The sequence below is a fragment of the Lonchura striata genome, chromosome 21 (genome assembly GCF_050655825.1).
Source record: "Lonchura striata isolate lonStrDom1 chromosome 21, ASM5065582v1, whole genome shotgun sequence".
NCBI lineage: Eukaryota > Metazoa > Chordata > Aves > Passeriformes > Estrildidae > Lonchura > Lonchura striata.
In genome coordinates, this window is record NC_140723.1 from 2,009,696 (window position 1) to 2,037,250 (window position 27,555).

The 27,555-nt window shown below is 47.4% G+C and overlaps 2 protein-coding genes across 19 annotated transcripts in view; one reads left to right on the forward strand and one right to left on the reverse strand.

The window, feature by feature from the left end:
- ACAP3 (ArfGAP with coiled-coil, ankyrin repeat and PH domains 3) overlaps positions 1 to 3,767 on the reverse strand; it is a 43,181-nt gene extending 39,414 nt beyond the window's left edge. For 2 of the 4 annotated variants that reach the window (XM_077788102.2, XM_085558410.1), the window contains exon 1: positions 3,579 to 3,767. In XM_077788102.2, coding sequence (XP_077644228.2) covers positions 3,579 to 3,625 — 47 coding nt within the window. In that variant the 5' untranslated portion in view covers positions 3,626 to 3,767. The remainder of the gene's footprint in view (positions 1 to 3,578) is intronic. The other 2 variants (XM_085558412.1, XM_085558411.1) reach the window with 1 other exon arrangement.
- Positions 3,768 to 7,513: 3,746 nt separating this feature from the next.
- On the forward strand, positions 7,514 to 26,506 carry PUSL1 (pseudouridine synthase like 1). Of its 15 annotated transcripts, none has more exons than XM_085558704.1 (9): positions 7,514 to 7,964; positions 9,913 to 9,970; positions 17,253 to 17,440; positions 20,556 to 20,705; positions 21,567 to 21,740; positions 23,036 to 23,090; positions 24,518 to 24,737; positions 25,561 to 25,625; positions 26,303 to 26,506. In XM_085558704.1, the coding sequence occupies exons 1-8, from the start codon at positions 7,906 to 7,908 to the stop codon at positions 25,605 to 25,607; spliced, it is 951 nt and encodes a 316-aa protein (XP_085414830.1). In that variant the 5' UTR covers positions 7,514 to 7,905; the 3' UTR covers positions 25,608 to 25,625; positions 26,303 to 26,506. The 15 variants fall into 15 exon arrangements, with proteins under 15 accessions (XP_085414830.1, XP_077644229.2, XP_085414838.1 ...); XM_077788103.2 differs by having other exon boundaries at positions 24,518 to 24,680; XM_085558712.1 differs by having other exon boundaries at positions 20,616 to 20,705; positions 24,518 to 24,680.
- The last annotated feature ends 1,049 nt before the right edge of the window (positions 26,507 to 27,555 follow it).

Genomic DNA, 27,555 nt, shown 5'->3' on the forward strand with positions numbered 1-27,555 from the left:
ATTGGTTATTTTTTTTTCCCTTCTAACACCAGGATTTCTCAATATTTAGGCTGTAAAGTCTCAATAATTGAAATTGGTTAATTTTTTTCCCTTCTAACACCAGGATTTCTCAATATTTAGGCTGTAAAGTCTCAATAATTGAAATTGGTTATGTTTTTTTCCTTCTAACACCAGGATTTCTCAATATTTAGGCTGTAAAGTCTCAATAATTGAAATTGGTTATTTTTTTTTCCTTCTAACCTCAGGATTTCCCAAGCCTCCAGGCTCTCACAATTTCAATATTCCCCTTCTGCACATCCTCCTGAAACAGCCCAGCTCATTCCTCCAGCCCCAGCTCCTGTTCTCCCTCTGGCAGCAGACTGGCCTTGGGGGAAAGAGTTCATCATTCCAGGCTAAAAAAAGTGGGTTTTGGGAAAATTCCAGCTTTGGGAGCTCTGAGCTCTTTTGTTTTTCTGGCTGGGGCAGACAGAGCAGAGTGATGCTGCCTGAATGCTCAAAAACCTGGCCTGGAGCCCACAGAGAGAGGAAATAAATAAATGGAATAAAATGGAATAATCAGTGATAGAGAAATAAAAAAATAAATTATGTATAAATAAATTCTAAATAAATAAATAAATAAATAAAGGTGTCAATGCTGGCGTCAGCAGGAAAAGGGTCAGGGCCACGTGGGACACACATCTGGGCACACATCTGGACACACATCTGGACACTGAGGTCACAGCTCTGCCTCGGGGCCACCACCCAGCCACAAGGGAATGGGATGAGAGTGGGGAAAAAAGGGAAAAAGGTGGGAAAATCCTAAAGATACAGGGAAAAAAAAGGGGGGGAAATCCTAAAGATACAGGGAAAAAAAAGGGGGGGAAATCCTAAAGATGCAGGGGGAAAAAATACAGAAAATCCTAATGAGAGGTGAGAAAAAGGGGGGGAAAGGTGGGAAAATCCTAATGATATTGAGGGGAAAAAGGAAATAAAGGTAGGTAAATCCTAATGACAGGTTAAAAAAAAGGGAAAGAAAAAAAGGGGGAGAAAGGTGGATAAATCCTAATGACAGGCAAAGAAAAAGGGAAATAAAGGTGGATAGATCCTAACAACAGGTGAAAAGAAAGGGAAATAAAGGTGGGTAAAGCCTAATGATAGGCCCAAAAATAGGGGGAAAAAGGTGGATAAATCCTAATGACAGGCAAAGAAAAAGGGGAAAAAAGGTGGATAAATCCTAATGACAGGCAAAAAATAAAAGGGAAATAAAGGTGGATAAATCCTAATGACAGGCAGAAAAGAAAAGGGAAATAAAGGTGGATAAATCCTAATTATAGACAAAAAAAGGGGAAATAAAGGAGGATAAATCCTAATGACAGACAAAAAAAGGGGAAATAAAGGAGGATAAATCCTAATGACAGACAAAAAAAGGGGAAATAAAGGAGGATAAATCCTAATGATAGACAAAAAAAGGGGAAATAAAGGAGGATAAATCCTAATGACAGGCAAAAAAAGGGAAATAAAGGAGGATAAATGCTAATGACAGGCAAGAAAGCAAGGGAAATGAAGGTGGCCAAGCCCGAATGGACGCTGGGTGAGCGAACATCGGTGAAGGCGTTTCCTGCCTCGCTCCCTGGCACAGCCCCGGATCCCGGGGCCGCTCCCTGCGCAATTCCAGGGAATTCCAGGGAATTCCACATGCCACCGGCGGAGCCCAGGCGCTCCCGTCCCCCCAAAAAACCCCAAAAATGACAAATCCGGCAGGCCAGCCTCAGCCACGGAGCGCCGCGACGCTTCTGCACGGAGCCAATTCTACAAAAGCATTCAATGGTTGAGAAACCATTTCTAACCAAAACGCACGCTGCTTTGGGGTTTTTTTGGGGTTGTTTTTTTGGGTTTGTTTTTTTTTCCAATAAACACAAAGATTCCGAGAAGGAACAACACGAAACAGCTGCAGGAAGCAGAACCCCCCCAAATAACTCCTTCCCCTGCACACACATGCAGCCCAGCTCGCTCCTGCTGCCTTTTGTCTGCATTTCACTCATGCAGGCGGCGGCAGCAGCAGCAGCAGCCCCGAGCCCCTCGGGACACGGAGCCGGGATGCTCCGGGCAGGGAACCGGGATGCTCCGGGCAGGGAACCGGGATTGCTCCGGGCAGGGAACCGGGATTGCTCCGGGCAGGGAACCGGGATTGCTCCGGGCATGGAACCGGGATGCTCCGGGCACAGAGCCGGGATTGCTCCGGGCAGGGAACCGGGATTACTCCGGGCATGGAACCGGGATTGCTCCGGGCAGGGAACCGGGATTACTCCGGGCATGGAACCGGGATTGCTCCGGGCATGGAACCGGGATTGCTCCGGGCAGGGAACCGGGATGCTCCGGGCACAGAGCCGGGATGCTCCGGGCAGGGAACCGGGATTGCTCCGGCCATGGAACCGGGATGCTCCGGGCATGGAACCGGGATTGCTCCGGGCAGGGAACCGGGATTGCTCCGGGCAGGGAACCGGGATGCTCCGGGCATGGAACCGGGATTGCTCCGGGCACAGAGCCGGGATGCTCCGGGCATGGAACCGGGATGCTCCGAGCACAGAGCCGGGATGCTCCGGGCATGGAACCGGGATGCTCCGGGCAGGGAACCGGGATGCTCCGGGCATGGAACCGGGATTGCTCCGGGCATGGAACCGGGATGCTCCGGGCATGGAACCGGGATGCTCCGGGCAGGGAACCGGGATTGCTCCGGGCACAGAGCCGGGATTGCTCCGGGCAGGGAACCGGGATTGCTCCGGGCACAGAGCCGGGATGCTCCGGGCATGGAACCGGGATTGCTCCGGGCATGGAACCGGGATGCTCTGGGCTTGGAACCGGGATTGCTCCGGGCAGGGAACCGGGATTGCTCCGGGCACGGAGCCGGGATGCTCCGGGCACGGAGCCGGGATGCTCCGGGGCACGGAGCCGGGATGCTCCGGGCACACCGGAGCGGCAGCGCCCGGTGCGTGGCAGCTCCTTCCCCGCCAGCCCCGCAGTGGCCTGAGGAGGATGCGAGCACAGCCAAGCCGGAGCCTTTGTTGTCACAGCCCAGATTCCTCCCAGACCGCTAAAAAAAAAAAAAAAAATCCACCCTCCGAGAGACGGGAATGCGAGTGCACGGAAAATGAGCGTGTTCCACCGCCGCGGCTCCGCGGGGCACCGGCCCGGCCGAGCCCCGCGGGGGATGCGCGTTCCCAGCGGGATGCGGTGCTGGCGGATCCCGAATTGTTCGTCTGCCAAGCGCCCGAACGCGGCGGGGGTGCGGGACACGGAGGGATGCAGGGAAGGGAGGGCGCGGGGACGGGAAGCCGGGATGCGGGAGGGATGCGGGCACGGCAGGGAAGGGAGGGCGCGGGGACGGGAAGCCGGGATGCGGGAGGGATGCGGGCACGGCAGGGCAACGCCTGCGGCCCGAGGCACCGCCGGCTGCCGGCTGAGCGAGCTGGGCCCCGGCTCCGGCCCTTCCCGGGCCCGCTCCCTCTGCCCGGGCGCGGCCCTGCCCGTGCTCCCGTCCCCCCCAGCCCCGGCACCGCCCCGGGCCCTTCCCGGGGCGGCCGCGGCGGCCCTGCGCTCACCGGAACCGGGGCGAGTCCTTGATGCACTCCTCGAACTCCACCGTCATCCTGCCGGCTCGGCCGCGCTGCGCTCAGCGGAGGAAGCGCATCGCCCGCCGGCCCCGCGGCAGCGCCCGCCCCCCGCGCCGGCCCGCCTCCTCCGCGGCACCGGCACCGGGGATGGCACCGGCACCGGCACCGGCACCGGCCCGCCTCCCACGGCACCGGGGACAGCGCCGGCACCGGCACCGGCCCGCCTCCCACGGCACCGCCACGGAACCGGGGATAGCACCGGGAACAGCCCAGCCTCCCTCCCACGGAACCGGCACCGGCCCGCCTCCCGCAGTACCGGGGACAGCCCCGGGACAGCCCCGGGACAGCCCCGCCAGGCTCCGATCCGCCTCCGGCAGAGCCACGCACAGAACCGGCCCGGCTCCCGCACACCGGGCACGGCACGGCACGGCACGGACACGGCATGCACATGGCAGGGACACGGACACGGCATGGACACGGCACGGACACGGCACAGACACGACATGGACATGCCACGGACATGGCAGGGACACGGCATGGACAGGGCACAGATATGGCACGGAAACGACATGGACATGGCACAGACACAGAACGGACACGGCATGCACATGGCAGGGACACGGACACGGCATGGACACGGCACAGAAACGACATGGACATGGCACAGACACAGAACGGACACGGCCCTGACCCCCTCCCGCACACCGGACCCGGCTCTGGCCCCTCCGGCCACCCCCGGCCCCCAACCCGCACCCTGGGGCGCCTCCCCAGCGCCTCCCTGGGCAGCCCCGGCAGGATTTCCAGAACGGCTGGATTTCAGCTTTCCAACCCAAACCATTCCACGATTTCCAGAACGGCTGGATTTCACCTTTCCCACCCAAACCATTCCATGATTTCCAGGCAGGATTTCCTGAATTTCAACTTTCCAATCCAAACCATTCCACGATTTCCAGAACGGCTGGATTTCAGCTTTCCAGCCCAAACCATTCCACGATTTCCAGAACGGCTGGATTTCAGCTTTCCAGCCCAAACCATTCCATGATTTCCAGAAGAGATTAATTTCAACTTTCCAACCCACACCACTCCATGATTTCCAGAACGGCTGGATTTCAGCTTTCCAGCCCAAACCATTCCATGATTTCCAGAAGAGATTAATTTCAACTTTCCAACCCAAACCATTCCATGATTTCTAGGCAGGACTTCTAGAATTTCAGCTTTTCAATCCAAACCATTCCATGATTTCCAGGCAGGATTCCTAGGCAAGAAGAACAAACCCATTCCAAGGGTAAAATTCCATAACCAGCAGCAGGATTGGCACCCTCCTTAATCTAGTTTCTAATTTTCCACAGGCAGGGGATAAATCTGCAGGAATCACTGGGGGAAAGGAGCACATCTGCATTTTTGGGTCCAGCTGAACTGAACTCCATTGCCACAGGACAGGCAACAAAATGTGGTTTGGGCTAATTGAGGTTAATTAATCCTGATTTTCCGCCCACCCAGCACCACAGACACAGCAGCAGCAACCACATCGTGCACTGATGGTTTGGGGTGAACTTTCTGTGAACTGGGAGAAGGGCCTGACGTGGAAATCCCGTGGTTTAAGAAAATTCCACATCTGAATGGAAGCCACTAGTGAAGAACAGGACCAGGGGAGCCTGGCAGATGTCACAAGGAGGCCTCACCCAGCCATGGGCAGGAACAGGGATGAAATTTGATGTTTAATGCCATTTTTGCACACAAATTACAGCCAAATTTCACCTTTACACCAGGCTCTCATTTCCATCGGAGCTCCCAGAAATGAAATTTGATGTTTAATGCCATTTTTGCACACAAATCAACACCAAAATCCACCTCCAGACCAGGCTCTTGTACCTAGACCTTGATTTGTAGGCCACAGCCAAGAGTGAGAGCAAAAATCTGAATTATTTAAGAGTTATCAGGGGCTGAAGTGTTCTGAGGAATTCAGGAGAAGGAATTAGCCCAGGAGAAGGAGCTCTTGTGGTTTGTTTTGAGAGGTTTCACAGAGGTCAAACCAACCCCTTCTTTTCCGTGGTGCCTTTTTGTGCTACCTAAAAACAGAGGCAGAATGCAAGAATGAAAATGAGGCAAAACAGACAAAACTCTGAAGAGAATAAAAATCAGTTCTGTTTATTGAAGGGCCTTCAGGTACATTTAGGGCAGATAAAACCTTCTAAAAAATGGACAGCAAGTCATAGTTTTTTATATTTTTATAAGTTTGGTCTATTTGCATATTGGGGGTGAATTTCCCAATTACAGCTTCAGGTAATGAAGGCATTTACCCCAAGTTTGCTCCCCCCAGACTCATTTTTGTTTAACTTTTTTTGGGGCCCGAGGCAGTGAGGTGTCCTTGATTGCCAGGCCTGGAGAGGAATTGTGTCTGCCCAAAATGGGAAAGACAGTAAGTATACTGTACATAGAATTTAGATATATTAAAAATATAAAATATATAAATATATAAAAAGATAAAAATATATATTTATTATATTATTGTAAAATATAGATTATTATAAAATATATAAATAAATATAGAAATATTAAAAGAACAGCCTGGCTGCCATTGTGTGCCTTGAAAGCTGCCTGGCTTTTGCCATTCAGAACAGATCTCAGACTTGCACGAGGGGAATTTTTCTCTCCAGGGATTTTTCTCTCCCCTTCCCTGCTTTCCCAACGAGCTGGGTGCTTGTTTGTGCTGGTTTGAGGTTCTTGCTCATCCAGCTATTGCAGTTCAGTGTTTTAGGAGGAGTTTTAAATACAGATTACAGGCATTGAGAACATCTGCAGCCTTTGTGCTTTACCATTTTCTTGGTTTATTTTTGTCCCTGGCGCTGTTATTTCCTCTCAGCTGTTCCTGACACAGCTTTCCAGGCTCAACTGGATGGTTTGGGCTTGCCTGGAACTCCTGTGCTGGCAGGATTTGGGTTGGAAGAGACTTTAAAAATCATTCAATTCCCACCCCCTGCCATGGGCAGGGATCCCAGGGTGCTCCAGCCTGGCCCTGGCCACTTCCAGGGATCCAGGGGCAGCTGCTCTGGGAATTCCATGCCAAGGAAGCCATTCCCTGTGTCCTGTCATCTGTCCCTTGTCCCCAGTCCCTCTGCAGCTCTTCTGGAGCCCCTTTAGGTTCTGGAAGAGGTTCTGAGGTCTCCGTGGGGCCTTCTCCTCTCCAGGTTTTTAACATTCCCAGCTCTCCCAGCCTGGGAGCATCTCTTGTGGCCCCTGTTCTCTTAGCTGAAATCAATAGAACAACATTATTATTATTATTAATTTCTTTCATCCAGCTGAGCCACAGGCAGCACAGCTGGGGAGCTGAGGAGCATCCGAGGTGGAGCACGGGGCTCCAGAGGGGTTTGATGTTTGCACAACATCCCAGTTCCCATCAGCACACCCCAGTTCCCATCAGCACATCCCCAGCTCCCGTGATCACATCCCAGATCCCCATGAACACAACTCGAGCACATCCCAGAACTTCATGAGCACATCCTGAGCCCATCCCAGATCCCTATGAGCACATCCCAGATCCCCATGAGCACATCCCAAGCATATCCCAGATCCCCATGAGCACATCCTGAGAAAATCCCACATCCCAGAACTCCATGAGCACATCCTGAGAAAATCCCAGATCCCCATGAACACATCCCGAGCCCATCCCAGATCCCCATGAGCACATCCCAGATCCCCATGAGCACATCCCAGATCCCCATGAACACATCCCGAGCACATCCCAGATCCCCATGAGCACATCCCAGATCCCCATAAGCACATCCCAGATCCCTATGAGTGCATCCTGAGCCCCATGAGCACATCCCGAGCACGTCCCAGATCCCCATGAGCACATCCTCGTTCCGTTCCGTTCCGTTCGGTGCCGTTCCGTGCCGAGCCGCGGCGGAAGCGGCGCTGCGGCCGCGGGAAGGGGCGGCGCCGCCCGGCCCGGCCGCGCTGCCCGCTCCGCTCCGGGCCGTGCCGGCTCTGTCCCGGCTCTGTCCCGGGTCTGTCCCGGCTCTGTCCCGGCTCTGTCCCGGGTCTGTCCCGCTCCGCTCCGGGCCGTGCCGGCTCTGTCCCGGGTCTGTCCCGCTCCGCTCCGGGCCGTGCCGGCTCTGTCCCGGCTCTGTCCCGCTCCGCTCCGGGCCGTGCCGGCTCTGTCCCGGGTCTGTCCCGGCTCTGTCCCGCTCCGCTCCGGGCCGTGCCGGCTCTGTCCCGGGTCTGTCCCGGCTCTGTCCCGCTCCGCTCCGGGCCGTGCCGGCTCTGTCCCGGCTCTGTCCCGCTCCGCTCCGGGCTGTCCCGGGCTGTCCCGGCCATGGCCGCGGGCCCTGCCCGGTACCTGGTGTTCTTTCAGTACTTTGGCACCAGGTACAGGTACGTGCCCCGCCGGGCCCAGCCACGGGCGGCAGCGGAGGGACGGAGAGAGAGATGGGAGAGGGAATGGGAGAGGGAATGGGAGAGGGAATGGGAGAGAGATGGGAGAGAGATGGGAGAGGGAATGGGAGAGAGATGGGAGAGGGAATGGGAGAGGGAATGGGAGAGGGAATGGGAGAGAGATGGGAGAGGGAATGGGAGAGGGAATGGGAGAGGGAATGGGAGAGGGAATGGGAGAGGGAATGGGAGAGAGATGGGAGAGGGAATGGGAGAGGGAATGGGAGAGGGAATGGGAGAGGGAATGGGAGAGAGATGGGAGAGGGAATGGGAGAGGGAATGGGAGAGAGATGGGAGAGGGAATGGGAGAGGGAATGGGAGAGGGAATGGGAGAGGGAATGGGAGAGGGAATGGGAGAGAGATGGGAGAGGGAATGGGAGAGGGAATGGGAGAGGGAATGGGAGAGAGATGGGAGAGGGAATGGGAGAGGGAATGGGAGAGGGAATGGGAGAGGGAATGGGAGAGGGAATGGGAGAGAGATGGGAGAGGGAATGGGAGAGGGAATGGGAGAGAGATGGGAGAGGGAATGGGAGAGGGAATGGGAGAGGGAATGGGAGAGGGAATGGGAGAGAGATGGGAGAGGGAATGGGAGAGGGAATGGGAGAGAGATGGGAGAGGGAATGGGAGAGGGAATGGGAGAGGAGGGATGGGAGAGAGATGGGAGAGGGAATGGGAGAGAGGGATGGGAGAGGGAATGGGAGAGAGATGGGAGACGGAATGGGAGAGAGATGGGAGAGAGATGGGAGAGGGAATGGGAGAGGGAATGGGAGAGAGATGGGAGAGGGAATGGGAGAGAGGGATGGGAGAGGGAATGGGAGAGAGATGGGAGAGGGAATGGGAGAGAGATGGGAGAGAGATGGGAGAGGGAATGGGAGAGGGAATGGGAGAGAGGGATGGGAGAGGGAATGGGAGAGAGATGGGAGAGGGAATGGGAGAGAGGGATGGGAGAGGGAATGGGAGAGATGGGAGAGGGAATGGGAGAGGGAATGGGAGAGAGGGAGCCAGGGGACAGAGATTGGGGAGAGAGGTTAGGGACAGACAGGGTAGAGCCTGGGGATAGAGGCAGGGGATAGAGACGGGATAGAGCTTGGGGATAGAGTTTGGGGATAGAGTTTGGGGGTAGAGTTTGGGGGTAGAGTTTGGAGAGAGCAGGGCTTGGGGATAGAGCCTGGGGAGAGAGATGCAGGATAGAGCTTGGGGATAGACAGGAGAGAGCCTGGGGACAGAGCCTGGGGATAAAGTTTGGGGATAGAATTTGGGAATAGAGCTTGGGGAGGGCAGAGTTTGGAATAGCAGAATTTGGAGAGAGCAGGGTTTGGGAGAGCAGAGCGTGGAGAAGAATGGATGAGAACAATGTTTGAGGAGAGCAGAACTTGGGGAGCAGAATTTGGGAGAGCAGAGTTTGAGATAACAGAATTTGGGAGAGCAGAATTTGGGATGACAGAATTTGGGAGAGCAGAGTTTGAGATGACAGAATTTGGGAGAGCAGAGTTTGGGCAGGCCAGAGTTTGGGGAGGCAGCAATGGGAACAGAGTTTGAGCTGGCAGAATTTAGACAGCAGAATTTGGGGACAACAGAGTTTGGAATGGCAGGATTTGGAGAGAGCAGGATTTGGGACAGCAGAGTTTGTCTCAAGGGCCAGTCCAGAGAGGAACATTTGAAGGATTATTTAATTTCCAACATCCCTTGTTGAAAATAACCACTTTTAATTGTAATAATTTTAATTTTAATAAGTTTAAGAACCAATAAGGCACTTTCCCTGCCCATTCTTCAGTGTTTGGTCCCTGCAAGTTCTGTGGAAAGATCCAGAAGTTCTGGATTTGTTGATGGGCTCTGACAAGTCCCTGAATGTTGCCACACCTCAATAAATCATGTTTGTTCTGCTCTGCAGTGGGGTTATGGAGACCAAGAGTGATCAGGCCCTGGTTGGAGTCCAGAATTATTTGGAGGTAGGTCCTGTTGTCATAAAAATGAGGCTTTTAGGATCACATTGTTCAGCCCTAGAAATTACTGAGGTAAATATAATTTAGAGACAGACGGTCAATAAAACAGAGTGGTAAACACTGTGAAGTTCAAAAGCAAATACCTAAAATGATGTCATGATTCTGACCTTAAAAAACCTTCAATGAGACTTAATTAAGCCCAGAACTGACTCTGAGAGCTGCTGGCCCACCTGAGCTTTGTGGCTTGTCCTTAAAACTGCCTCCATGTCCAATTCCTTCATGGATTTAGCAGCTGGGTGCTGTCTCCTCCCAGGAGAGGTGGGACACAGAGGTTTGCAGAACAAAGCACAGCAGGATGTCCATTGTTCCGTGCTGCTTCCATTTTATTTTTGGAATTCTGTTATGCCAGGGTTAAAAATAATTATGAACCTGTTATCTCTGGACTGCTCCCAGGGATTCCCTTGGACCTGGGAATGGTTTGAGGACCCCTGGGTGCTGTTTGGGCTGGCAGAGAGTGTGAACAGGAATGAAAAAAAAACCCCATTTTTACACCCAGGAGTGGAAAATGGGTCACCTGAGCGTCGTAATGCAATCGTGATTTTAAATTGCAAATTAATTACAAGCTGCTGTTGAGCTGCTGAGTCAGGGATCAAAAGGAAGAGGAATTATTTGGAATTATTTCTCTTGGCTTGGAAGCATCGTGGAGTTCAAAATGAAGCTTGGAAGATAAGAGGTTTTTGATGATTCCTGCAGGTCAGAGCACATTTTATCACTCAGCTCCCATTTGTGGTCAGTCTGTCTGACCCAAATCCCAAATTGCAGCACTTTGGGATGCTCTGCTCTGCTCTGCAGCCCTGGGGAAGGACAGAGCTGCCAGGAGCAGCCCTGGTGACACCCCAGGTGACAAGGGCAGGACATCCCCACGCTCTGTGGGGCTGAGAATTCCTGCTGCTCTCACTGTGGTGCCTTGTGAAGCTAAGACAGAGGATGGACAGAGTTAAAGAATAAATCAGGGATTTATTAAAGGATCTCAATGGATCCACCTTGGGCAGCACAAGAGCCCAGCCAGGGCTGCACCTAAGATGAACCAAAATGGGCCCAAAAAATGGATGGTTGGTCACAAAATGATCAGTTCTGCTCCATTGGCACCTTGGAGTTCATTGTCCCATTCCAGCTCCAGCCCAGGCAGTCCCATCCTGCTTGTTTTTCTCTCTCCAGCCCACGCTGTTGGTGCTCCTGGGCTGAGATTTGGATCATTTGTCCTTGGTGCCCAGCTGGAGCAGGAATTGTTTTGTCTCTGCTCTGTGCAGAGAGCTCAGCATCCCCTCATGGGAAGCTCAGAGCCACACACTAAAGCAGCTCAGAATTTGTAAAAATAGAAAAGCTAAACCTGAGACATCAGCACAGAATGTGAAAAATAGAAAAACCAAAACCTGAGATATAAAAAGCCAAACCTGAGGCATTATTAGAGAATCTGAAAACTAGAAAAGTTAAAACCTGAGGCATCAGCACAGAATCTGAAAAATACAAAAGCTAAACCTGAGGCATCATTAGAGACCCTGAAAAATAGAAAAGCCAAACCTGAGGCATCAGCACAGAATGTGAAAAATAGAAAAACCAAAACCTGAGACATCAACTCAGAAGGAAAGTGTGAGGAATTATGGCTGGAATCAGAGTTCTCAGGGTGTATTCATGTGGCTTCTTGCCCGAGACTGTGGCAGAGAAAGTGGCTCAATGTTGTGCAGACCCTGAAAGAAAAACCCCAAAGGATTTTCTGGCCCATTTATCTCATCCTCTGAGCCATGCAGGGCCCCAGGCTCTGGCCGTGGGGTGAGCCCAGCAGTTGTTCTGCATTATCCCAGGGATGCGTGAGCGGGCAGATGGGTAGGGTGGGTGATTAGAGGAGAAAAGAAGAGGAGAAAAAGACAAACATGAGCTTATTTGGTGTTGCCTTTTTCCCAGAATCAGCACTTTGCAGGCCAGCTCGGTGCTTTCATGTGGTGGTATTGATGCTGGGCACTGCTGTGTCTATTGCAACCACATGGGAAACCTTAAAGCAGCTTTAATAGAAAACTTCTGGAGCCTGCAGGAATTTCTTTTCCTTCCTCCTTTTCTCTGCAGCCTTGAACTTCACTGCTTTCCCCAAAGCCAGGAAGGCAAGCGAAGGGAAGGGCAAAACTAAAGCTGTAATGAGATCCTTATTGTGTTCTGAGGATGTTCAGCCATTTGTTGGCAAGCAGATGACCTGGGAGGTGCAGACTTGGTGTTCCCAGCAGCTGTTCTGTGGAATTTGGAATGAGCTGGCTGGCTTTGTGTCCCTTTGGGCTGGGGCTGAACAGATCTGTGTCACTGCAAAGCCTTTTCTGTCCTTGCTGCTGCTCTGTGACAGAGCCCTGCGACTCTGCAGAGGAAATGGAGCCTTGTTTCAATCCAGAGATACTTGTGGGAGCTTTTCATTTCTTTTTGAGGGGGTGAGCTTTGCTGACAACATTTTATTTTTTGGAGACAAATCTTGGAGCGCTCAGAACCCCAATTTGAGCCCAAAGCAAATTCCAGGCCTTGTTTCCTCTGATGGGGAGCTTGGAGCTCTGTGATTTGTCTCCCTCCAGTTATTCATGGGAATTTTCACATCCAGAACTTCAGGCTCTGTCTCTTCTAGGAGCTTTTAATCTATTTTTGAGGGGGTGAGCTTTGCTGACAAGATTTTATTTCTTAGAGACAAGTCTTGAAGCACCAATTTGGGCTCAAAGCAAATTCCAGGCCTTGTTTCCCCACATCCAGAGGTTGGAGCTCTGAGATTTGTCTCCCTGCAGTTATTCATGGAAATTTTCACATCCAGGACTTCATGCTCTGTCTCTTCTAGGAGCTTTTCATCTCTTTTTGAAGGGGGTGAGCTTTGCTGGTGTAATTTTACTTCTTGGAGACAAGTCTTGAAGCACCAATTTGTGCCCAAGGCAAATTCCAGGCCTTGTTTCTCCACCTCCAGAGGTTGGAGCTCTGTAATTTGTCTCCCTCCAGTTATTCTTTGGAACTTTTAAGATCCAGGACTTCAGGCTCTGTCTCAATTCTCAGAAATGTCTCTGCTGGAAAGGAAGATCTCTCCTTTTGCTGTTGCTTGGGATCTGCAGAGTTTCCCTCCAAGGCTGCCTGAGCCATCTCCCGTTTCCCATTTTGTGGGAATTGCTGCCCAAACTCATTTTCTTCCCCTGCCAAAAAGCTGTTTTGGCCAGCAGCCCTGTGCTGAGGGCAGATATTGTTCCTGATGAAAGGAAAAGGGAGTAGGAGAGGAGAGGAAGGAGAAACAGCAGCTCCTTACTATGCAAGGCAGCTCTGGCACAACCTCCTTCCCCACATCCTTTAAAAAAAAAGAGCAAGAATTTCAAACAAAGAGAACTGTCATCTCCAGCCTCTGTTTTGATAATAATCCCGGTGACGTCGCAGATTGCTTTGGAAACCTTCTAACAAAATCCACATTTTCAGCCTATCCCTCCTGGCATTCCCTTCCATTTTATCCCTCCAGCTGCAAACGAGCTGGCTTTTTAATTAGCTTAGCTGACACAGCACTCACCCAGTCAGGGGTGACTTTTTCTAATTATTAGAACACTGTAATTAATAAATTGTGCAGCCTCTGTGTGGCCATTCCAGAGGATGAAACCATGACCAGTCTAAGGGAAGAGAAATTTCTTTTTCCAAAACATTCCCAATGCTTGTAAAGGTCGATCGAAAATCTGGAGGATTTTTTTTTTTAAAATTCAGGAAGGGGATGAACTTTTGCTCCCCTGCCATGGGTGATGTTCATCGCCCTGTTCTTCCCTCCAGCATGAGAGGAAAAGTGAGCTGGGAGCAATAAAAGCAAGCTGGAATGTGGATCCATCTCATCCTGGCAGCCAGCAGTGGAAATTCCAGCGTAATTCAAACTGTGGAAGGCTCAGTGAAGGAAGCCTCTTGGCAGGACACATTAATTGCACAGCTAAATGCAATTAATGCTTCCCCCTGCATCCCTGGCGTGTCTGAGGGATAAACTTTGCACCCTGGCTGCTCCAGGCATGTGGCTGTGTGGAAAAATTCAGGATGCATTCAGATGGGTGAGATGTGAGTGGCATCCAGCAGGTGCCAAAGCCAAGCTTTATAAAAACTGAAAAATTATTAAATTAAAAATTTAACTACATTTTAATTAAATTTAAATTAACATTTTTAATATTAAAATTATTATTATTATTATTATAAAAACTATTTTAAAATAATTTTTAAAAATAAAAAAAATATGTTTCCTGTAACTTAAAGGCAGGAGCAGAGAGCTGGGAACTCTGAGCACACACAGGACAGCCCAGCTCCTTTATTCCTTTATCTTCTTCATTTCTTTTTAGCTGGGTAAAATCTCAACTCCCCTGGGAGCCCAGAGATGATCCCAAACAGGATGGGGATCTGGATGAGCAGCACTGAAACCTTTGGAGTTCCCCAGATGAAAGCCCTGCAAAAGCAGGAAAAACTGGTCCTTATCCAAGGAATTCCTGCATGTAAATAATGCACTTTTTTTGAAGTTCAGGGTGGGGGATATTAAGAGATTAAAGGAGAGGAGGAAACTTCAGTGCTCAAAGGAATTTGGATATTCAGATAGGAGATATAAAGATGAAGGGGTCATTTCTTAGCTGCCTGCAAAGAGAAGTTCAGCAGTTCAGAAATTCTCTCTTTCAGGAGATTCTATCCCATCCAAAAGAAATGAAATATTAAAATTGAAGCTGGAGGCAGCAGTTGGTTGAATATTATCAGTGTGTGCTAGGGGAAAAATTCCCAAAGCTTTCAGCTTCACAAACTGGGATTTGTTTGGTGGTGTTGATGGTGACATTCCTCCTTGGGATACTCAGAAAGGTGGGAAAAATCTGATGGAGAAGGGCAGCTGTGAAAATCCCATTTGTGGAAGGAAAACCTCCAGTCCTGCACCTTTGTGGATTTGCTGGCTGAGCTGAACAGAAGAAATAATCAGATTTCCTTGAGACTTTGCTCCTGTTTTCTCCCCAGTCTGGTTTTCAGTGGAGAAATTCAGTGTCGTGCTGATCCAGCTTGGCTCCTGATTATCCAGATGGAGCTGGGATGCACCAAAAAAAAAAAAAGAATATTTTACATGTTCTTTCCTGTTCTCTCTCCCAATTCTTGTTTCCACTGGCTGGTTTTTGTCTGCTGAGGAAGGAGGGGGAGAAAAGGGTGGAGAGAGGGAGGGAGGAGCCTGCAAAACCCAAACATCTCTGGAGAAACTTTGCTCTTAAAAAATCACCTCTCAGACAAATTGCTGAGGCACAGGCCAAGGTCTGCTGCAGGAAACCATTTCGTTTCTGTCTGCTCCTCTTTGCTTGGGGGTGATAAATACAGATTTTTTTAGTTTCATTTTTTCACTCTTAATTGTAACCACATGTGAACTGCAAATAGATGGGGAAAATCAGTTTGGTTCTGTTTCCCAGGCCTCCCCCTGCAGCTTGGTTACATTTTTCTCTGCCTCCCTGTGCATTTTCATGGAACATTTCTCAAGAGCTCACAACCCTGGCTGCTCCAGCAGGAGTCTGGAAGGTATTTGTGAGTCAGCAATTCGAATTTTATTGAGTCTTGTACCAAATTAAAATCCAATCAAAACCGCTGGGTTCGCTGCTCGGGAGTGGGGATGGGAAGGAAAAGGAAATTTTGAGTCATTCCTCCGGTTTCCTGCCTTCATTTGTGGTTTTTCATTCTTTTAAATGTTTCACTTATTCCCTGCAGTTAATTTTCACTGGATTTTCTGTCTGGGGTTTGGGTTGAAATGGGCTGAAATGGGTGATCCTCTGTCTTTTATCCCCCTCACCCAACAACACAAAGATGAATATTTTTCACTTTATTTTGTGCACTTAAGGAAGCTCACACAACAAAAGCAGAGGCTAGAGATGAGGAGTTCATTTTGACTTTATTTTGCCCCCTTAAAAAAGCTCTCGTGGCATTTTGGATGCTCTGTATGAGGTGATTTCAGGGCAGAAACTGCAAAACCACTGATTTTAGGACAAATTCACCCAAACACTCAATTATTTTCAACCCACAGTAACTCCAAACTCTTTTAGGAGTAACAGAGATGTGGTTAGCCAGGACTGATGCCTCAGGTTTTAACTTTTATATTTTTCAGGTTCTCTAATGATGCCTCAGGTTTAGCTTTTCTATTTTTCACATTCTGTCCTGATGTCTCAGGTTTGGCTTTTCTATTTTTCAGGGTCTCTAATGATGCCTCAGGTTTAGCTTTTGTATTTTTCAGATTCTGTGCTGATGCCTCAGGTTTTAACTTTTCTAGTTTTCAGATTCTCTAATAATGCCTCAGGTTTGGCTTTTTATATCTCAGGTTTAGCTTTTCTATTTTTCACATTCTGTGCTGATGTCTTAGGTTTAGCTTTTCTATTTTTCACATTCTGAGCTGCTTTAGTGTGTGGCTCTGAGCTTCCCACGAGGGGATGCTGAGCTCTCTGCACAGAGCAGAGACAAAACAATTCCTGCTCCAGCTGGGCACCAAGGACAAATGATCCAAATCTCAGCCCAGGAGCACAAACAGCGTGGGCTGGAGAGAGAAAAACCAGCAGGATGGGACTGATGGGCTGGAGCTGGAATGGGACAATGAACTCCAAGGTGCCAATGGAGCAGAACTGATCATTTTGTGACCAATCATCCAGTTTTTGGGCCCATTTTGGTTCATCTTGGGTGCAGCCCTGGCTGGGTTCTTGTGCAGCCCAAAGTGGATCCATTGAGGAGATCCTTTCATAAATCCCTGATTTATTCTTTAGCTCTGTCCAGCCTCTGTCCTAGGGCAGCTTTCACAAGGCATCAGGAGGAGGACATTTTTGCTAGATTATTGCTGAATTAATGCTGAATTGTTGCTGATTTTTTGCCAAATTATTCTGGATTATTACTGGATTTTTGCTGAATTATTGCTGAATTATTGTTGAATTATCGCTGGATCATTTCTGGATATTTGCTGAATTATTGCTGAATTTTTACTGGATCATTGCCGAATTATTGCTGAATTTTTACTGGATCATTGCTGAATTATTGCTGGATTATTCCTGAATTATTGCTGAATTTTTTCTGAGTTATTGCCGAATTATTGCTGAATTTTTGCCCAAGTATTGCTGGATTATTGCTGAATTTTTTTTGAATTACTGCTGAATTATTGCCGAATTTTTGCCGAATTTTTGCCGAGGTTTTGCTGAATTTCTGCCGAATTTCTGCCGAATGATGCTGAGTTTTTTCTCCATTTTTGCTGACTTTTTGCCCTTGCTTGCAGAGGGCAGCCGAGCGGCTGAAGCCCAGCGCTCCCATCAAGTTCCACATCTCCAGCCGCACGGACGCCGGCGTCCACGCCCTGGCCAACGCCGCCCACCTGGACATCCAGCGGGCCCCGGGCAAGGCTCCCTTCAGTGGCCAGCAGCTGCTCCAGGGCCTCAACCACCACCTCAGGCCCGAGCCCATCCGGTGAGGCAAAAACCTGCAATTTGAGCTGCTTTTTACTGCCAAAACTGGAAAAAACTGCCCCCATCCGAGCGGTTCCTGCATGTAAATAATGCACTTTTTTTGGAGTTTGGGGTGGGGGATATTAGGAGATGAAAGGAGAGGATGAATTTTAGAGCTCAAAGGAACTTGGGTATCAGCTAGGAGATATTTATGAAGATGAAGGGGTTATTTCTTAGCTTCCTGCAGAGGGAAATTCAGCAGTTCAGGAATTCTCTCTTCTATCCCATCCGACCTGGAAGCCCAAAACTTTTCCTGGATGTTGGAGGACATGGGGATGGGGCAGAGCTCTGATTTCCTTCCTCAAAAGCAGTTTGGGGGCTGATTTTAGAGGTAGCACTGCAGTGATCCATTTGTTGTGTCACCAACCACTGAACCTCAGTCCTTCTGTTCGGAATTTAGGCCTGGAATTAAGTTGTATTTTCAAGTTTTATTGGAATAAACTATCCCAGAGAGCTGAAAATGCTGCAGCAGAGCCAGGTTTGTGATGCTGACGCCTTGGGAAGGATGAGCTGGAACAGAATTAAAGAATAAAGCAGGGATTTATTAAAGGAGCAGAAATAAAGAATGAAAATAAAGCAGGGATTTATGAAAGGATCTCCTCAATGGATCCACCTTGGGCAGCACAGGAGCCCAGCCAGGGCTGCACCCAAGATGAACCAAAATGGTCCCAAAAAATGGATGATTGGTCACAAAATGTTCAGTTCTGCTCCATTGGCACCTTGGAGTTCATTGTCCCATTCCAGCTCCAGCCCAGGCAGTCCCATCCTGCTGGTTTTTCTCTCTCTCAGATCAAATCCTGGGTTTAATTCTAAACTTTGGCTTTCAGGCCCAAAGTTCTGAGAATTTCCTGCATTTCACATTCCATTCCCCCCAACATCAGAGAATATTTCAGAGTTGGAGTCGTTTTAGGAGGGCTGTGCTGTCCTCAGAGTGGGGCTGGCAGTGTGGGAGTCTCACACCTCCTGTTCCTGGTTTCTATCCACCCAGTAAAATTTGTCTGAGTGACAGCAGAGCTGGGATTCCTCCCACCTTCTGTAAAATTGGCTTTTAGGTGCTGCTAGTGGAGAGAGCAGGAAGATTTTTAGGATTTTTTTGTCTCATACATTGCCATTTCTAATTAAATGTCTGTGTGATTTTTTTTTTTCTTTGATCTCAAAATTCAGGCCCTGTTGGAAATGGTAAAAAATGGAAAAAAGGTAAAAAAAAAAAAAAAAAAAAAAAAAAAAAAAAAAAGCCACAGTTCTTTATTTACCATCATTTTTAAAAATGGGATCTCACCAAGGCAGCTGCTGAAGAAAATTCTGGAAAAAATATTCCTGGCTAAAAGGAACAATTGCAACAGGAAAAGCTGCCTGCACTGAGGAATTACATGAGCAGAAATAAGTTGCTCTGAGGAATTACATGAGCAGAAATAAGTTGCTCTGAGGGAATTTTACTAAAAGGATGATTATTTAATAAAAACCACCCCAGTGTTAGCTCAGGACAGACTGTGTGCTCGTGGAGGCATGCAGACAGAGGGAAATAAATTTATCCTAATAAAATCCTAATTTTATTCCTGTGTTTAGAGGGAGTTTGCATTTCTCCTGATGCTTTGTGGCACTGCAGCAATTCATCCCTGGCCTTGTTTTTGCAAATCTTTGCAGCTCAGCTTTCATTTCTCTGAGCCAGGGCAGGGCTGTGAGCCAGAGGCACTCGAGCTGCCAAAAACCCCCAAAAGCACCAACTTTCCTCCAAGTAAATAAAGATATTTGTGCTCCCAAATCTGTCCTGGTTTTTTAGCTGCCCTGGCTCCTTTCTCCTCGCTGAATTCCGAAGGCAGGAAGGGAAAAACAGCAGGAGGAAAACTCCCTTTTAAGGAGAGCTCCTTAATAAAGCTCCTTAAAAAAGCTCCTTAAAAAAGCTTTTTTAGCTCCTCTGAAGCAGCACCTGCAGGGGTTGTGGCTCCATGTGGATTTTTCCTGTGGGATGCAAAGCAGCAGGAATTTGGGATGAGGAAGAGCTGCAGCCAGTCCGTGAGAACAATTTGGGAGAGGTGCAGGAGCTGGGGGAAGCTTTTCCTTCCTGGGCAGGGGGAATTTGGGGTCTCCACCCTCTTTTGTGGCTCCCAGGCTGTGTGGGGTGACGATTTTGGGATTTTGGAGGAACAGGGAATTTTCTCCCTGCTGCCTGGGGAGGAAAACACCAGGGAATCTCAGCCTGGGGAGATTTTTCTGGGATTGTTTGGGGTGGGTGGGGGATGAGTGGACACGTGCAGGGTCAGCTTTTGGGGCTGAGAGGGCTCTGCTGGATCCATCCCACCCCACTCAGCGGAGGTGGGATTTTCCTGGATGCACAAAGTCCTGCAGGTTCTGAGGGAAGGGACCTCCTCTGGGGCATCTCCATCTGCTGCAGGAATCTTTGGGATTTTTGTGTCCCTGTCGATGGAAAAGATTTGGAATTTCTGTGTCCATGTTGATAGAAAATCTTGGAATTTTGCTGTCCCTGTCACCTTTTCCCTTGTGTCCCGCAGCATCCTCAATGTCCAGCACCTCTCAGTGGAAAACCTTTGGAATTTCTGTGTCCCTGATGATGAAAAAGCTTTGGAATTTTGATGTCCCCATTGATGGAAAACCTTTGGAATTTCACTGTCCCTATCACCTTTTCCTTTCTGTCCCACAGCACCCTCAGTGCCCAGTGGGTTTCCAGCACCTTCCAGTGGAAAACCTTTGGAATTTTGGTGTCCCTGTTGATAGAAAAGCTTTGGAATTTCTGTGTCCCTGTTGATAGAAAAGCTTTAGAATTTTGGTGTCCCTGTTGATAGAAAAGCTCTGGAATTTCAGTGTCCTTGTCAATGGAAATGCTTTGGAATTTCAGTGTCCCTGTTGATGGAAAACCTTTGGAATTTGGGTGTCCCTGTCACCTTTTCCCTTCTGTCCCACAACATCCTCAGTGCCCAGCAAGTGCCCAACCCCTTTCAGTGGAAAAGCTTTGGAATTTCCGTGTCCTTTGATGGAGAATCTTTGGAATTTCTGTGTCCCTTGATGGAAAAGCTTTGGAATTTGGGTGTCCCTGTCACCTTTTCCCTTCTGTCCCCCAGCATCCTCAGTGCCCAGCGGGTTTCCAGCACCTTCCACGCCCGTTTCTGTGCCCTCTCCAGGACCTACATCTACCGCCTGCTGCTGGGCTGTGCCCACCATTCCCAAATCCCTGTCTTTGAGCGGGATCTGTGCTGGGCTCCTGCAGGAGGGTGAGTCCAGGCAAGGAAAATTAGGGAATCAGGGCTGGAGGGGGGAAAAAAGGGGGATAAAAGGGGATTTTCTGGCTCTGCACAAGTCCCTGCTAGGAGGGGACAGGATTAGAGGAATTGGGAGGGGTTTTTGCCTCAGGTTGGGGTTTAGGTTGGACATCAGGAGGGTTTAAGGATCCCAGGAGAGCTTTAGGAGGATTTTCTCTTTTTAAAGGGTTGTTAAATGTGGGAATTGCAGTCACAGAGGACATGGAGATGGGGTAGAGCTCTGATTTCCCTCCTCCAAAGGAGTTTGGGGTCTGAGCTTGGTGTAATTCATTGGCTAATTAAGCCTGCTTTAATTCACTGGGGTTTGAGCCTGGCATAATTCCTTGGGGTTTGAGCCTGGCATAATTCCCTGGGGTTTGAGCCTGGTGTAACTCACTGTGGTTTAAGCCTGGCATAATTTATTAGGGTTTGAGCCTGGCATAATTCTATGGGGTTTGAGCCTGGCATAATTCCTTGGGGTTTTAGCTTGGTGTAATTTACTCAGGCTTGAGCCTGGCATAATTCTATGGGGTTTAAGCCTGGCATCATTTATTTGGGACTGAGCCTGGCTAATTCTATGAGGTTTGAGCCTGATGTTACTCACTGGAGTTTAAGCCTGGCATAATTTATTAGAGTTTGAGCCTGGCATAATTCCCTGGGGTTTGAGCGTGGCATAATTCAATGGGGTTTTAGCTTGGTGTAATTTACTCAGGCTTGAGCCTGGCATAATTCCTTGGGGTTTGAGCCTGGTGTAGTTTATTTAGGCTTGAGCCTGGCATAACTCTATGGGGTTTGAGCCTGGCTCAATCCCTGGGCTCTCCGTGTGCCTTGCAGCCCCCTGGACGTGGCTGCCATGAGGGAAGCGGCGCAGTTCCTGCTGGGCACCCACGACTTCAGCTCCTTCCGCTCGCTGCACGCCGAGGCAGCGGCGCAGAGCCCCGTCAGGACCCTGCTGCAGCTGCAGCTGCAGCCTGCGCCCGGCTTCCTGCAGCAGCACTACCTGCACAGGTGACTCGGGCTGGGGGACCTGCATGGGACAGGCTGGAGAGAGGAATTAGCAAGGAGCAGCTCCTGGGAAGAAATTTTGCAGTATTTTACCTTCATTTTGGTGGCTGAAATCCACCTCTGCCAAGGGGTTGGGTTGGGTTTTTATTCCTGTGAGCACAGGTGAGAGCCCAAAAAGTCAAATTTTTCAGGAAAACCTGCGTGGGAGACAGGCTGGAGAGAGGAATTAGCATGGAGCAGCTCCTGGGAAGAAGTTTTGCAATATTTTACCTTCATTTTGGTGGCTGAAATCCACCTCTGCCAAGGGGTTGGGTTGGGTTTTTATTCCTGTGGGCACAGGTGAGAGCCCAAAAAGTCAAATTTTTCAGGAAAACCTGCGTGGGAGACAGGCTGGAGAGAGGAATTAGCAAGGAGCAGCTCCTGGGAAGAAATTTTGCAATATTTTACCTTCATTTTGGTGGCTGAAATCCACCTCTGCCAAGGGGTTGGGTTGGGTTTTTATTCCTGTGGGCACAGGTGAGAGCCCAAAAAGTCAAATTTTTCAGGAAAATCTGCGTGGGAGACAGGCTGGAGAGATGAATTAGCACGGAGCAGCTCTGGGAGGGTTTTTTGCACTATTTTTGCTCATTTTGGTGGCTAAATCCACCTCTGCCAAGGGATTTGGTTTGATTTTTCCCTACCTGCACAGGTGAGAGCCCAAGAACTTCAATTTTTCCTAAAAAGCTGCTTCCAGATTTTTTAAAATAGATTTTTTGAGGATTTTTTTGTTGGTGGGGTTGGTTTTTTTATTTTCTTTGGGTTTTTTTTGTTTTTTTCTGGGGAATTCATTCTTTGGGGTTTTTGGAGAATTATTATTTTGGGTTTTTTGGGATTTTTTCGTGTTTTTTTGGGAATGGATTTTTTGATTTTGATTTTTGGAAAATTAATTTTTTGGGATTTTTAGGGAATTATTTCTAGCCTGCCCCGTGCTGAGGGTTCTGCTGAGTGATCTGGGTTTTTCTATATTTAATGGGAATATTCAGATTTTTTGGGATTATCCCAATTATCTGTGGGGTTTTTCTATATTTAATGTGAATATTCAGGGGTTTTTTTGTCAGTTTTAGGAAATAATATTATCCCAATAAAGGAGCACAGGTGTCCCAGGTGCTGTCTCAGCTTAATTGGGCCACTGCATTTAATTACTCTCATTAACCCGTGACTTGTGTGTTAAAAAAAACACTTGAAATTTGATTTTAATGCCTTTTTTGTTGGTTTTTTTTTTCGTTTGGTTTTTTTTTTGTTTGTTTTTTGTTTTTTAGTGGATTGGAGTTCTGGGAGGTGAAGGTGAAGAGCAGATCCTTCCTTTACCGACAGGTAAATCAATTTTAGCAAAAAATGGATTATTTTAGCAATTTTCCAGCTTTGGGGCTTTTTATTGGAGCCCAAAATCTCCTAAATTTGTGCCTAAAACCCTCAAAAAAAAATTGAAAAATTGGGCAAGAAAAGATTGCTTTTAGTATTTTAAATTTTAGTAATATTTTTTCTATTTATAATATTTATTACTATAATTTATAATTGCATATAAATGTGTTTATAAATATATAAAATGTATGTATATAAATAAATATACATTTAAATAAAATATATTTATTTGTATATTTATTTATATTATTGGGGGTGGGGATTTGAAATGGATAATTGGGGATGGACACTTAGAGGTAGAGAATTAGAGATGGAGAATTGGAAATTAATTTGGGATGGAGATTTGGAGGTGAGGAATTGGGGATGGAGATTTGGAGATGGGGAATTGGGGATGGAGAACTGGAGGTGGAGAATTGGAGGTGGAGAATTTGGGATGGAAAATTGGGAATGGAGAATTTGGCATAGGGAACTGGAAATAAATTGGGGATGGAGATTTTGGAGGTGAGGAATTGGGGATGGAGACTTGGAGGTGGGGAATTGGGAACGGGAAACTGAAAATGGAGAATTAGGGATGGAGAATTGGGAATGGAGAACTGGAGGTGGAGAACTGGGGATGGAGATTTGCAAATGAAGAATTGGAGGTGGGGAATTGGGGATGGGAAACTGAAAATGGAGAATTAGGGATGGAGAATTGGGAATGGAGAACTGGGGATGGAGAATTGCAAATGAAGAATTGGAGGTGGGGAATTGGAGATGGGAAACTGAAAATGGAGAATTAGGGATGGAGAATTGGGAATGGAGAACTGGGGATGGAGAATTGCAAATGAAGAATTTGAGGTGGGGAATTGGGGATGGGAAACTGAAAATGGAGAATTAGGGATGGAGAATTGGGAATGGAGAACTGGGGATGAATTGCAAATGGAGATTTAGAGGTGGGTGAGGTGAGGTTCGGGGGTGGGCGAGGTGTTTGGTGCCAAAGGCACAGCAGGACAGCCTGGTGAGCCTTTGTGGTGACTCCGGAGCGGGAGGTGGGCCGGGCCGGTTCCTGAATTCCCTGCTGAGGAATCCCCGGTGCTGGTGGTGACTCCGGAGTGGGAGGTGGGACGGGCCGGTTCCCGAATTCCCCGGTTCCCGAACTCCCCGGTGAGGAATCCCCGGTGCTGGTGGTGACTCCGGAGCGGGAGGTGGGCCGGGCCGGTTCCTGAATTCCCTGCTGAGGAATCCCCGGTGCTGGTGGTGACTCCGGAGTGGGAGGTGGGCCGGGCCGGTTCCCGAATTCCCCGCTGAGGAGTCCCCGGTGCTGGTGGTGACTCCGGAGCGGGAGGTGGGCTGGGCCGGTTCCCCAATTCCCTGCTGAGGAGTCCCCGGTGCTGTGGCAGGTGAGGAGGATGGTCGGGGCGCTGGTGGCCGTGGGGCAGGGCCGGCTGGCCCCGGCGCAGCTGCGGGAGCTGCTGGAGCTGCGGGACCCGCGCGCGTTCCCCCCGCACGCCACGGCCCCGGCCGCGGGGCTCTTCCTGCAGCGCGTGGACTACAGCCCCCAAGGTGGGCTGCCTTCCCTGCACTCCCTTCTTAATGAGCAGTGTAAAGTGCTAATTGTTCGTAAGTGTGTGTTAAATTATTGTATATAAAATATATATGATTATGTATTAAATATATGTAATAATAGATAGAATTATAGATAGTATATATAATATAAGATAATGTAATTATGTATTTATATATAATTATACGAAATGTATTTACATTATATTATATTACATTAAATTATATTACATTATATTGTATTACATTATATTATATTACATTATATTATAATAATATATTATAAATAATAATGTATTATAATTATATTTGTTATATATATTTTATTTATAATATATATAATGTATTATATTACATTATAATATATTACATTATATTATAATAATATAAAATAATATATTGTATTATAATTATATTTGTTATGTATATTAATAAATATTAATAAACATGTTGATAAATATTAATAAATAATTGTAATGGTGATATAACCATACTGTAGTATGTAATGCTATCATATATAATATTATGGTATATAATGATGTAATTATTATAATAATATAGAATGAATATATATTAATCAATATATAATATATTTATAAATTTATTGTATATTAATATATAATAATTTATATTATATTATAATGATATTACATTATATTCATTTTGAAATAGTATATAATTATATAATTCTTTATAATAATATGTAATTAGTATATAAAATATATATACGTATAAAATATACATATATATAAAATCTACATATATTTTATATATAACTTATATATATACGTATATAATTCTCTCTAAATCAATGTTTTATTTTCCCCTAAATCAGTATTTTTTCCCCTAAATCTGTGTTTTTGCTCCTCTCCCCTCTCAGATTTGGCCCCTCCCCCAGCAGAAGAGGAGCTCTGCGGGCCGAGCTGAAAGGAAATTGCAACATGTGTAACAAAATTACTAATTAAACATTTATAAAAATTATAACATTATAATTTTATCATTTTCGTCTCTTTTCTCATGTTTTGTCCTTTTCTCATATTTTTTATCTTTTTTTTTTGTGTCTTTTCTCATGGTTTTCTCATGTTTTTTATCTCTTCTTATATTTTTATCTTATTTTAATCTGTTCTCATTTTTATAATTTTTTATCTTGTTTTTTGTCTCTTTCCTCCCATTTTAGTATTTTTTGTCTCTTTTCTCATGTTTCTATCAAGCTTTTTTGTCTTTTCTCATGTTTTTATCCCTTTTTAAAATCTCTTCTCATGTTTTTATCATGTTTTATGTATCTTTCCTTTTTTTATCAAGTTTTGTCTCTTTCCTCATGGTTTTATCAAGTTTTTTGTCATCTTTTCATGTTTTTATCAAGTTTTTCCTTATCTTTAATCACTTTTTTCTCTCTCCCCTTATACTTTATAATTTTTTTTTCTCTCTCCCCTTATACTTTTATAGTTTGTTTCTCTCTCCTCATACTTTTATCATTTTTTCTCTCTTCCCTCATGCTTTTATCACTTTTTTCTCTCTCTCCTTGTACTTTTATCACCGTCCCCTCGGGATGATTTAAAGGCTCTGTCTGCTGGGAAAACTCCAATATTTGTGGTTTAAATGTTTATTTTCTCCTTTTTTAGGGATGCTGCTGGGTGAGCGTCGCTGTGGGGTGAAACTTCAGCTCCTGCCCACGAGGGATGGAATAAAACTCCAGGAGTGAGGGGAGAGTTCAGACTTCACCCCTGTGGAGGGAGCAGCTCCCGAGGGAAATAATTCCTGAGGGGAGCAATTCAAGATGGGAGTAATTCCTGAGGGGAGTAATTAAAGATGGGAGTAATTCCTGAGGGGAGTAATTTTTGAAGTAATCATTCCTAAAGGGAGCAATTCCTAAAGTAATCATTCCTGAGGGGAGCAATTCAAGATGGAAGTAATTCCTGAAGGGAGCAATTCCTGAGGGGAGGAATTTCTGAGGGGAGGAATTTCTGAAGTAATCATTCCTGATGGGAGCAATTCCTGAAGGAAATCATTCTTCAAGGGAGTAATTCCTGAAGTAATCATTCCTGAAGGGAGTAATTCAAGATGGAAATAATTCCTGAGGGGAGCAATTCCTGAAGGGAGGAATTTCTGAGGGGAGGAATTTCTGAAGTAATCATTCCTAAAGGGAGTAATTCCTGAATTAATCATTCCTGAGGGGAGTAATTCCTGAGGGGAGCACCTCAAGATGGGAGCAATTCCTGAAAGGAGCAATTCCTGAAGGGAGTAATTCCTGAAGGAAATCATTCTTCAAGGGAGTAATTCCTGAAGTAATCATTCCTGAAGGGAGCAATTCAAGATGGGAGCAGTTCCTAAAGGGAGCAATTCTTGGAAGTAATCATTCCTGAAGGAAGAAGTTCCTGAAAGGAGGAATTCCTGAAGGAAATCATTCCTTAAGGGAGTAATTCCTGAGGGGAATAATTCCTGAAGGTTGTCAGAGCACTCCTGGGTTTGTGTTCAGGCATGTTTTGGGCTCAATCTGTTGAATTTTGGGGCTGGTAGAACCTGGGGCTGTTTCCTGGCAAGCAGCACATCCCAGGAAAGGGGGATTTGAGGGAAATGCAGGAAATTGCTGGATCCAGGCAGCCCTGCTGGGCTTTTCCCTCTTTTCCTGCTGCCCACATTCCACAGCCAAATTTGGGGCTTCTCGTCCTGCCTTGGCTTCCCCAGGAATATTCCAGCATTTCCAGGCTGGACACTGATCCATGGGAGCTCAGAAGGGAGCAGATATTTGAGAAATCCCAGGATTTAACTAAACAAGCTCCTCTCTCCACACACTCAGCCCAGCTCTTCGCACTGTGTGGTCTTGAAATGTCAAAAGTTCTTTTTTTCCACTCACATTTGGGGATGTAAACACAAT